The 13071-nt window shown below is 32.2% G+C and overlaps 1 protein-coding gene across 1 annotated transcript in view; it reads right to left on the bottom strand.

The window, feature by feature from the left end:
- Window positions 1-13071, bottom strand: part of LOC122502936 (neuroligin-4, X-linked) — a 60629-nt gene that overhangs the window by 4865 nt on the left and 42693 nt on the right. The window contains exons 8-11 of the mRNA XM_043613288.1: window positions 9642-9896; window positions 7814-7965; window positions 7243-7370; window positions 1670-2003 (exon numbers count right to left, since the gene is read on the bottom strand). Of these exons, the coding sequence (XP_043469223.1) occupies window positions 1670-2003; window positions 7243-7370; window positions 7814-7965; window positions 9642-9896 (869 nt within the window). The remainder of the gene's footprint in view (window positions 1-1669; window positions 2004-7242; window positions 7371-7813; window positions 7966-9641; window positions 9897-13071) is intronic.

Genomic DNA, 13071 nt, shown 5'->3' with positions numbered 1-13071 from the left:
TTTTTTTTAATTCAATATTTAGAGTGTGGAAATCCATACACGAATGGATCTGGTGTGTGGAGTAATCCACACTCTCCACATATGTTTCGCCGCCCCTGCATATTAAACTTACATGGTCAGGGGCAGATCCAGACAAGGTTCTTGGGGGGGGCATCTGCTAGACGTTAGCTTGATGACCTTATATGAATGGAATTTTTATTTAAAAAATTCCAGGAAGTTTGAATTCTCGGGGGGCCATGCCACTGTGGCCCCCCCTGGATCCGCGCTTGTACATGGTAAGGTCATTGTAAGCTTACAAGGTAAAGTCACTGTAAGGTTATTGTGAGATTAGCACATAAGGTTATAAATATTAGCGAATAAATATTTAAAAAAATTATTTATTAATAATTGTAAGATTACAGTGACTCAACCATGTAAGCTTACCAAGACTTTACCGTGTAAGTTTACCATATGGCCTGTGTAAGCCTACTCTATGGCAAAAATTGTAAGTTTACCTTAAGTCTACAATTAACTTACACTGTAACCTTACAAAGCATACGAATAAGCCTGCAGTATTCAAAAGTTTAAATAGCACTACATTGTTAACTATTAGATATTTAAATCCCATGTGGTTGGATTTTAGAGAAATTTCTGGATGTGCACCGAATTCGGAGAAAAAAGGTGTTGTTGTGCAAACAATTTTTGGATTGTTATTAGTAGATTTGTTCTTGATACAATTAGGAATGTTGAAATTACAATTCGCATTGTTGTCAATACAAATGTATCTTGTTTTAGCAACAATACAAATTAGTTACAATCAACCTGTTCAGTTTACAACTTCATATTGTTGTAGAAGCAAATCTCCCACCGATTGCTGATGGAACAATTTGGATTTGTTGGACTGACAGGTTAATTGTTAACAATTCTATTTTAACAATTATTTTCTGTCTCAACAACAAATAGAATTGCTAGTTCTATATTGACAATCCAGAATTGTTATGTGGACTTAAGGACTTATATTTTCGAAGTTGCAGACAAAACTAGAAAGGCGCGCCGTGGGGTGTAGAGCAGGGCAGGGTCTTTAAGCTCACTTTTCTCGAAACTATGTTTTTCAAGTCGTTGAACACGATTTCTCAAAAACCGCTGAACCGATTTAGCTCTGATTTTCACACAAGCTCAACAACTACTTTTTGCTGTCCTTGATCGCAGTTTTTTTTAAAAAAAAATTATAATATTAATCAACATTTGAATACGATTTTTTGTTTCATAAAAATGAACTTTTTTTTTGGCTGACATTTTGTCAAAAAGTGATATTTTTTTAATTCCAACGATCAAAGACTACATTTTTTTATACACTAACAGAATCTATTTAACTTTTTGATCTCAGATGATTCTATCAATTGTTATCTTGTGAGATAAGGTACAGAGACCAAAAAAAAAAATTTTTACAAATGAAATATTTTTTTTAAACTTAAAAGATGTAAAACATTATAGTAAAACTTTCGCTTTAATAAATAAATATTCCTTTTAAAAAAAAATCCCGAAAACCTGCATTTTTCCGACCGCCTGACTGTATATAACCCCTTAATTTTTAGTTACCACAACAATTCCTTTTTCTCCGTGAAACCTACTTCTGAAAACTTTTTAGAAATTCTTCCACATGGGAATATAATATGTATATTATATTTACCCAGCAGCATCCAAACTGGCAAGTGTATCTGTAGTAGAGTTATTAATATTTTGAAGTTTCGTACTTTGTATCAGACCAACACAAGTTGTAATACTCAAGTCGATTGTAGTCGATACATCAGTTGTTAAGTTTCTCTTTGAGAATTCATCATCCAGTCTGTGTAAAGGATCGGGCCGCACTAAGCCATCATACATATTTTGGTCTGAATATCCTTTAAATAAATTGTGTCTTGGCTCAACATCTTCCATTCCGGCACGGTGTAGTTCTGGTATTAACCGCAACCAGACAGATAATTGATGTGCACGATAATGATTTTTAACTCTCGGTTTCATTCCTAAAATTGTGAAGCAAAACTATTTATGTCAATTTTGGCAAGCACAAAAGTTTAATTATTTATTTAGGGCTATTCAAGTATTACTTAAGCTTATATGTTTAAGGTTTTCAATTTTCTTTCTCTAAATCAGACCAAAAGCGCACTTTCAACTGAATTTTAAAAATGTTTTTTTTAATTTTTCTTAATTTATTATTAAAAGTATATTAAAGAAGTATATTTTGATTAATATATTTGTTTTTTAAAATGTTACCATTAATTTTATTGAGGTTCATATATTTAAATGAGTGGAAAGTGAAATGACGGGTATTGAAACGGGTATTGGAAGATTGCAAGAAAAGTAAAGTTAAGTAAAAGTTTGAAAAGTATTTATTAGTTAACAACATGTAAACATTAAACTATAAAAAACTCAAATGTGTTTTGAAAATGTGTTAATTCCACTACTGCCTGTTTTGACCTTCTCGAATACGATTCGTGGTCAATCTTGTTAATTTTGTACTTACTCCAAAACTGGTCCAGAAAAACTCGGTGTATCGATTCGCCACATTGTTCTGACCACTTTCCTAGACCATCTCCATCCAGAAATTGCAAGCAGTCCGACAAATGTTCTAATACAACATGTATTTTTAAACTTTCAGAAACTTCTGTTGCCTGAAAACATTTGCGTAGATCACTGACGTGCTTATCGATCTCATTGACGTCATTAGCAGAAATTTTCTTCGTTGAAAAGTAGAGATTCACGATTTTGTCCATTGCTTTAAATACAGAAATAAACGGCGTGATTCCAAGGGGTCCAATATTTCCATAAATTTCAGGATCATTTAGTATGTCAGCTTCCTTCAATAGTTTCCTGCATGCATTACCTTCAAAAATTTCGCCTTGATATTCTTTTGACAGGAGACCCATTTTGGAGGGCCAAAGCAAGGCCTTCTCCTTACCAAGCAAATTAAGAAGTACATTCCGAAAGAGGTGATTCACAAAACCTTGTAAAATATGTAGCTCGGGGATAAAGCACTTTTCAATCACGGAAACGTCATCGTCTTCAATAAATAATGAAGAATTCACTGTACTATATGGGATTTCTTCGCTAACTTCTTTTTAGCTCCCAAACTACAAAACTTGTCGTAGTCTTTTTTTAAATGTCCGTAAGTTTTTAAATCAGAAGGAACGTGATGAACGGGTCGTGTATAATCATCAGTGCAATCACAAACTATTTTAACCTCCTCTTTGTTACTTAAATTACACAGCCACACAAAGAAAAAAAAGTTCTGATCTGGGGGTCTCACTATGTAGACTGTATGTTTTTTGGGTCGCTGAATCCGAATCCGAGGTCCATTTAACCTCATCAGATCAGGATTTTGACATAACCTCAAAAAATATGGCGGACACCTTTTTGAAAAGTTCATTGGATTCGCTTGAAATTCGTTACTCTGGGGTTTTTGGGGTCGCTGATTACGAATTTGAAGTCAGATTTCAAAAATTCAAAATGGCGGATCCAATATGTCTGTGTCAGCCATATTGGATCTGCCATTTTAAATTTTGAAAAACCAACATCAGATTCGTAATCAGCGACCCCAAAAACCCCAGAGTAACGAATTTCAAGCGAATCCGATGAATTTTTCAAAAATGTGTCCGCCATATTGGATCCGCCATTTTGAATTTTTGAAATCAGACTTCAAATTCGTAATCAGCGACCCCAAAAACCCCCGAGTAACAAATTTCAAGCGAATCCAATGAACTTTTCAAAAAGGTGTCCGCCATATTTTTTGAGGTTATGTCAAAATCCTGATCTGATGAGGTTAAATGGACCTCGGATTCGGATTCAGCGACCCAAAAAACATAAAGTCTACATAGTGAGACCCTTAGATCAGAACTTTTTTTTTTGTGTGGCTGTGTTAGCTAATGGTACAAAGCAAAATGGACAAGGAAACGATGCTGAGGCTATTTGCTGCCCGTTAACAATAAGTAGAAGCTTAAAATCTGAAGCAAACTTGAATGGAATGTTATTTAGCTTTGTTAAGTCAAATAAAAGCTTCACATTGTCGTACGTCTCTTCTTTTCGAGGAACTATGCATAACATAATTAATCTGTTAACACTAGTCAGTATACTTCTTTGTCCAGTTGAACCTTCTTCTGAATATAAATGCCTTTTTTTATATGATTTTCTTGAATTCCATAATCGTCTGAGAGAACTGACATGCTAACTTTAAAAAATCCTTGAGCTCCATCTGCCATTATTTTAACATTAACATTCCCGATGGAGTTTCGTTTTGTGATAATACAGTCTAGCAATTCTTCTGCATCGGCATAAATTACAGGCCTTTTTTCTTTTGTAGCACTGTTTTTAACATCGAATTCTAGTACTTCTTCTTTATAAATGTCTTCGAGAATTTTTGAATTTTAAGTCATTTGCGTTTCGTAATAAACAGGTACGGATTTTCTACCTACGTTACACCTTAAAAAATTTAAAGTTTTTTTCAATGTTTTGTCTGACATTCCCATGATAATTTGGAAATTTTTCAAACACTCACTAGAAAATTTGGTTTCAGGTTCGATTTTTTCTGAATTGACTAGAATTCTCATCTTTGATCCCCTCGTAGAGAAAAGATACTCACCGTTATTATAGTGAATGGAATTATTTTTTTCAGCCTCCAAAATTTCTGCTGGACCAGAGATTTTTCGTTTGATAGTTGAAGAAATAATTTGCTCCTGCTGCTTTTCTGGCAATTTTTCACATTCTCACTAGCCACAGCAAGATATCTACACTGATGCGATATACCTTTTCTAATTTCTTGATAACAAGATGAACATAACGTTAGTGAATTTTTTTATTGCTTTTGACTATTGTTTTTCCGGGAAACCGGTGATGTTTGTTTTAGAATTTCCTTTAAGTCCATTAGATTGATCAATTTGATTCAAAAGGTTGTGTACATGGCCCCGTTCTTTTTCGATTACTATACTGTTCCTGGATGATTTCGACCGGTCAAACAAATATAACATTCGTAATTATTTTTTCTCGTCACAATAGGAAAAATCATGTCACCATAGTTTGGCATTTTTTGAAGAGGTCTCTTAAGATTTTCTTTTTCGTGTTCTAAATTAGTATTGCGACACGTTGAACATATACTTATCGGGTATTTTGAATCCGTCAAAGAAAAATCAGAATTATAAAAGTCTTGAATTAACTTTTCGTGCTTCGCATTTATAAGAAAATGCTCTAATTTCTTTTTTCCAAACAAAATTATTTAAATATTTAGTAAATTCTTCCACAATTATTTAATAAATTAATTTTTTCGATTTTTGGAAGACGTATATAAAAGGTAAAAGAAAAACACTCTTTTACTTTTTTATAAAATAGACGACGTTTCGGTGGTCAGGTTCGCCACCATCATCAGGTCACTTTAATAGAAAATTTTTTTATATAAAAATTAATACAACACAATTTTTAAATAAATTAAATTTAAACAAAAAATAAAAAAAAACAATTTTTACCTAGTTAAAGTCAACAAAATAAACATCACGTCAATAAATTAAAAACCATAAATAAACGCAATACTTCAAAAAAATAAAATATTTAAATTTACAAATCACAAACATATTAAAACGAGTGATTAGTCAAACTGACTGAGCCGGTGACAATTTTCGCGTTATATACAGTCGATGGGGTCGATGGGGTCAATTACCCGCAATCGAAATATTATGAATTATAACCATTATTTCAATTTATTAAGCAAAGGAAAATAGGAATTACTAAGAAACTGTATATCTTCCTTCTTGTTAATAGTAAAATTATTGCATTTAATATAAGTCATCTCAGAAATTAATCGTTTTTTATAAGAAGTTTCATAATATACCTTTTATATACGTCTTCCAAAAATCGAAAAAATTAATTTATCAAACAAAATTATCTTATCACATGGTGCACATACTTTTTTTCTATTTTCTTCGTGAGTACATTTAGTACCTGGGTGACTCATTGTCACTCCTTTTAAAATTTTTTTGACTTTGAATTGAACTTACTGTAAAAAATTTTTGAAGTATGATCAACACTGAATGTTGTTAAATTACGTTTCTATATAAGATTATAATAATAATCCATTATTTTTAATACATTATTATTATTGTGATTTTACAGCAACAAAATTAGTTTTACTTACCTTCGACTTAGCAGAAAAAGATTGAAAAATGAAAAGGTCGATATCTCGAAAAAAGGAAATGAGGCTGCGGTTACACCTCTGCAGGCAGCCTGCCTGCCTGCAGGTTGGCATGGTAAAGTACAAGAGTAAGAGAGTCAGTGACTTCAAACTTCTCCCTTACTCTCGTTGCTCCTGCCTGCGCAGGCAGGCAGCCTGCAGAGGTGTAACCGCAGCTTGATAGGATTTTGGTTCAAACGGTGTTTTAATCTAGAAATAAGCCTGAACAAAACAAAATTTGGTCTTTTAGAAGAGCGTTCTAAAGTGTAGTATTACCTTAAAAAAACTGCACATTTTTTTACCATGTAAGACAAAAAGTTTATACTTTGACTCCCTCCAGTTTTTACATTTGCTTAAATAAATTAATAATATTTAGTATTTTCGCTTGTATCTAATAGGACTACTATTTGTGCAGTTTTATCCTGATCCCAAACATTTCAAATTTGTACCCGGGTCGCTTCATGGGGATAGTGAAATCCATATATATCTATGAACGAATTAGTAGTAGAGCTTTCAGGAAATTATTCCTGGCCTGGAATATATAAGGATTTGTCCAAATTGGTACGAGAATGTAACACTTGCCAAAGAGTAAAGGCTGATTAGCAAAAAGCAACTGGATTAACGGGTCTTTCAGTTGCACAACAGCCGTGGTCCGTAGCGTTGGTTGTGATGGTTTCATTGCAAAGGACAATTTATTTATTAGGTTTTTTATTGGGTTTTCAATGCATAATGATTTTCGAAGATAAATGTATAGAGATAGCACCATTCAGAAAGGCCAATGCCGAAAGAATAATAAAAGATTTTGAAAATTCGGTCTTAAAATTGGTCTGGAGCATCCGAATTGTCAGTGTTGTATACTGGTACCGAATTAACAAGACACTCGAGAACAAAATAAATCGTTTGATTACCTGTTCACTGATGTAAATAGCATATCATAATATTATCATAATAAATTGTGAAGGGACAAATAACGATAAAATAAGAGTGGCTTTGCAGAAACAAACTATTTTCTAAAATAGATTTGTCGTTTCTTGAAATCAAATTCTTACCAATTTCCAAATATTTTTGATGGACTGGATCATACTGTTCCCAGTTTATGTTTCGAAATCTGCTACGTTCTCTACTAATAGGCAAGACTGCATCATTTTTCACATAATTTTCTGCAGCATTTGGATTTCTATAAAAATTTAAAACAAAATTAATATTCTTACATATGTAATAAATAAATATAAAGTGATATAATTATCAAAAAAAAATTTATTGATTATATATATAATCAATATTTAATTAATAAATAATAGTTAGTCGAGATGATATGAAGCAACACGAACAATGACTCTGACTGCGTAAATAAAGTTTCTATGATTTCGAGCGATTATTGAGGATAATCTTCACATTTTACATAATACAGTTTCCATCGAAATGTATATTTAAATAATAATTATATGAAGTGAAATATAATATACTGAGGGTCAAATTTAATTCACTTCTTCAATTGGACGAAATTAAATTTAAAAACTAAAAATTATTTGGTAATCACCCATATACAAGCAAATTAAGAAATGAATTTATAATTTATTAAAAAAAAATTAGCAAGCCATAAATTTGATTTATTCTTACCCTGTACGAATGAAATTAGCGAAAAATTGAATAATGCTTTCTGATAATGAAACTTCAGCTCTCGTATAATTTTTAAGAAAATATCCTATTCCTTCTACTAAAGGAGCACCGAAAACAAATGAAAGTTCTTCTCCATGCACTGCACCCATTCTCTGAAATAAAAAATTGTATTCATACAAAGTGGCATTTCTATTCTTATGAAAGAATATCTTTCTTATTAGAGTTCAATTTATTTATAACTTGATAAATTTTAGTACACTAAACATTCCTATTCTTTCTCTCTTTTCTTGATAATTATTTAGGAACAGAAAGTAGAATATCATTACAATTGATATTAAAACAAAAAATAGTAACAGGAATAAAAAACTGGGCAAAATTTATCACTAATAGTTTTAATCTAAAACAAAATGTGCACTTCCGCATGGTGTTGTCAATGCGTTCGTAGTACCGTCTACTGCTTATGCGCCGAGAGCTACAAAGTTCACGTCGCGAAAACGAAAAGTGTTTGGCTATTGGGATCTGAAATACTACGATACGCCATCTAGTGAGAGCCTTGTTGTGGTAGCCATCTTTCGTTTCGTCTCTTTCTGATATACGTTCAAGAAAAAGATAAAATCCAAGATGGTTGCCACAAAAAGGCTAAGGGGTGGGTCAGTTTCACGTGATTTCAGGTCCCAATATCAACCGCACGGATGATGAACAAGTTTTTACCCTTTCCCCTTGTAATTACAAGGAGGAAAGGGAAAAAATTCCTCTTCCACATGTTGATCGTCCAATCGCTGACAGGGCCGACTTCTTCATCATCCGTGCGGTTGATAAATGCCGTTTTCGGCATTCACCCAGGGTTAACCCCGAGTTAACAATTATCCAATCATCAACAACATTCTGTTGGATCTAACCAATCACCGTTAACCGGGAGTTAACCCGGGGCGAGTGCCGAAAATGGCCTGTGTCAAACAGTTTATTTTTCGCGACGCGTCAAAAATGCTATTTTAGTCGTCATTTTAATTGGTTATTTTACTATTTGCTTTTAAATGCTATTTTTTAGCCAAAAATGATTTCACTGTAAACTTTGACACTCCAATTTTCCATTTTCGTAAGGAATATGTAAAAACGTCAATTTTTGTGGGAGAAAAGGCTGTTTCAAAATTGAGATTTTTTGTGTTTCGTTTGTTTACATTTCACAACCTGGACATGCCCTTAAAAGCTTTAATTATTTTACAAATGAATTTATGTTAAATGTTGAAAATAGACCGACAGATTAGCTCAGTCGGATAGTAGATGCCTCGCATTGGCGGTCGTTTAAGGACCAAGGGTAAGTACCCTTGGTTCGCGCCCAATTGGCTTGGTATTTTTCCGGCACGTGAGACAATCTGAGCGGGAGGTTTGACGTCGAGGTATAATGATGTGCACTGTCGATTATTGTCCGGTACACACCATTAGAACTCGACTGTCGATAAAACCGGTTGTACTCGGAGAGGTTTTCTACAGTTTCCCTCTCCACTGGCGAGAAAACCCATTAGACGGGTGGTCCAGGCAAATGCGAGTACTCCTAATTTTCAAGTCGTTCCGTAGGCGCAAAACTTTAGAATAAGTTTATAGTATGTAAGAAGATTTCCTCGGGGACACTTGTAAACGCTAGTATTAAGGCAAAAAGACGAGTGTATAAATAAATAAAATAAATGTTGAAAATAGCTTTCTGTTTGATATAAATTTTTTTAAATAATATTCTAAAAATATGAATACAAAAAATGACTTTAAAATTTTTTTCTTCATTTATTTTAAAAGTAAACGTATATATATTAAGAATTTTAAAACTATAAATTACCTGTGGATAATCACCATCTTTAGTTTGATAGTCAAAAACGTAGAAGTAAGTTTTTGGAACTGGTTCCTTATCAGTTTCATGTACTTGCAGTGAGTGTGGCGAATTCATTTTTTTCGTATGCCTCAACGTAAATAAATCTCCCATTTGTACCAATGGTGCTACATATTGAGCGTCACTAAGAGCTTGCACACAGGAATCTCTAATATTCACAGGATGCTGCACAGTTCTTTCCCAGTCAGTATACTCATTAACAATCTGTGAATAAAGTAACTTTTTAGAATATTATACAGAAAAGGATAATGATTTAACAATAGTTATATATTATATGATTGTATCACAAGCAGAAAGTAAACTTTTAATAAATATTTCAATTAATTTATAATATGAACAGTTGGAAACAATAAAGATAGGCGGGGACGCATGACTATTCCCCACCAGGAAATTGCAATAATTTTTGTGGCATCGAAATAAAAATCTTAGAACTTCCACTTATCAGAACTGCAATAATTCGAGTTTTTTGTTAAACAAATTTTAATCACAAGAAATTAGTATTTAAAGAAATATTTGAAAGACATTTTTTATTTGACTGTATTTTAATTTATAAAAATCTTAAAGTAGAAAAATATGAAGGTATAGAACTTGTAGTTGTTCAGCTTTTTTACAGTCTATATTCTAGGAAAATGAAAATTTTGCTTAAAGAAAATTTAAAGTACAGAAAAGTTTATATAAACTAATTATACACTACCGTCCACGAGTATCAGGACGATTACACACGATTCTATAAAAAAACATGCTATCACTTTTTCAATCATATCTCGGAAATAAAAGGAGATACAAAAACAACTTAAATACGGTTAAAAAGCTGATTAAATTTTGCGTAAAAAAATAAGCCGTCTTTGAAGTCATTTCGTTAACTATTTTTTAAGATGTAGAGTGAGAAAGAAATACAAAAAATTATCAAATTTTCTCATTTTTGTCTCTTGACTTCAACTTTTTCAAAAATTTAGATAAAATTTTTCTACACAGGAAAAAAAAAGTCTGACTCCGTTTACACCTTAAATTCAGCCCATGTATTTCACATAAGTCTGTCCTTGTTTAATGGGGCTGACTCCGTTTACACCTTAAATTCAGCCTCGAAAACAGGCTAAAAGTAAAACTTTTTTTTTAGTGTGTAAAGTTGAATTTCAATGCACCGATCGGTCACAAAACGGCTTCACACTTTTAATGATAAATGAAAGACGGATTAACCTTTTTTAATTTTCGAAAGCTTATTTTGGAGCTGAAATTCTAACGAAGATTTCTGTGTTTTTAGAAAAATTTTATCTAAATTTTTCTAGATTTTCTAAAAAGTTGAAATCATTGAGAATTATTGAGAAATCAATGAGAAAATTTGATAATTTTTTTTATTTCTTTCTCACTCTACAACTCAAAAAATAGTTAACGAAATGACTTCAAAAACGGCATATTTTACGCAAAATTTAATAACCTTTCTAACAGTATTTAAGTTCTTTTTGAATTTTCTTTTATTTCCGAGATATGATTGAAAAAGTGATGGCATGTTTTTCCATAGTGTAATGTGCAGTCGTCCTGATACTCGTGGACGGTAGTGTAATTTAAATAGTTAAATTTAATAGACTATTATATTTCGATTTATACACGGAGAAAAATGGATAGTTAAATTTACTATCTAGATAGTCAGGGTGACGATCTTGGATACTTAACTATAGGACAACCATCTAGATAGTTAAATTTACTATCTTGGGATAATCAAACTTACATACTAACTGCCATTATCCAAGATGTTTACTTTGACTATCCTAGATAATAAACGCAAGTTGCTGTGTTTATACACATCTAAATTGATCAATAAGAAATATTTAAAGATAAAAGTTAATTTTTTTTTAGAAATTAGTGAACATTTTTCCTGGATAAATAATTTTTTATGGAAAATCTGAAAATTTTAAAGAACAAAATACATTAATTTAACGGTACCCTTGAAATGTTTAAATCCTTTTGACAGGTTTAAAGGTTATGTTGCTAATCGTAAGTTCTATATATTTTTTAAGCAATATTATATCTGAAATTCAGTATAAAAAAACTTGGCAATGTTTTTAAACTTCTAATAATATAAAACTGCATAACGGTGTTCGATGGTCTCTTAAATTTCTCGATAATGTGCGACTAGCAGTTATCACCCAACAAACACGGCACTGACCGATTCAAATGACGTGAAATTGGTAAACAATCATTTTCTAACAAATTTTTCTCTGTTCACAGACACTTTTTTACAAAATCTGACAACGTACATTTATCACAAATGTTTTTAATTGTCTGAATTCAAAAGATTTTGACAATTCCTGTAGAAACGCGGTTGCAGGATTGGAATTACCATAGCAATGTAATGCGAATCATTTTGACAGCTGATCCTTTACGCACGCTGCATGCTTCTGCCCTCTAATGGCAAAGTGGCTGCAACATATGTATAGCCACCTGTCATTACATTCCTTTTGTATTTCCAATCCTGTAACCGCGTTTCTGCATGGATTAACAAAATCTTTTGAATGCAGACAATTAAAAACATTTGTGACAAATGTACGTTGTCAGATTTTGTAAAAAGTGCCTGTGTGCAGAGAAAAACTCATTCGAAAACGGTTGTAATCGGTAATCAAACTTCTGCGCAAGCGCTCGGCAAGTTGACTATCCAGGATAATAAATTTGATTATCTAGATATACTAAACGGGAATATATAATATTTCAGGAAGATAGTATTTCTAACTATACAGATAATAAATTTGATTATATTTTTTTAACTATCTACTTTTAACTATCCATTTTTCTCCGTGTAGAATTGCATAAACGCCCACAACGCTTTGTGGCATTTTCTTATTGACACAACGCGTCGCGGTCCAATATGAGAAGATAAATAAAACGAAATTTGCTTTTTGACCGTTTGAGTTTGCCACAATGCGTTATGGCCGTTTTTGATAGTGCCACGACACGAATTTCGGGTTTTTGATACATTAAAGGGTCGAGAATGCGTTGTGGTCGATTTTTTTGCTCAATGAGCGTTTTCGGGATTTGAGCCTAACATATATATATAAGTCTTCATAATAGCTACAGATAAAATTTTCTCCGTATGTGGATCACTGCTGCTCAAGTGATGGATCACTTACAAAAATCTTACCAAAAGACATTATATTTCAAATTACAAACCAGATAAGTTTCATACATTTTTTTTGGCTTTACGGACAGATTTTCAAATTTACTTTCCGTCCTATATTGCCTACCTTTTTATTTTGTATAATAATTCTAACGAAATAATTAAAAAAGTTGAACTTAACTCATGAAAATGATTACTCGGAGATTTTCGGGATCGCTAATTAGGAATCCCATATTTAAAAAATTATTTTTAATGTTTTTTAACTTTTGT

The sequence above is a fragment of the Leptopilina heterotoma genome, unplaced genomic scaffold, assembly GCF_015476425.1.
Source record: "Leptopilina heterotoma isolate Lh14 unplaced genomic scaffold, ASM1547642v1 Lhet_24, whole genome shotgun sequence".
Taxonomy (NCBI): Eukaryota; Metazoa; Arthropoda; class Insecta; order Hymenoptera; family Figitidae; genus Leptopilina; species Leptopilina heterotoma.
Note: the sequence above shows the minus strand (reverse complement) of the source record. Positions and strands in the feature narration are given on the sequence as shown.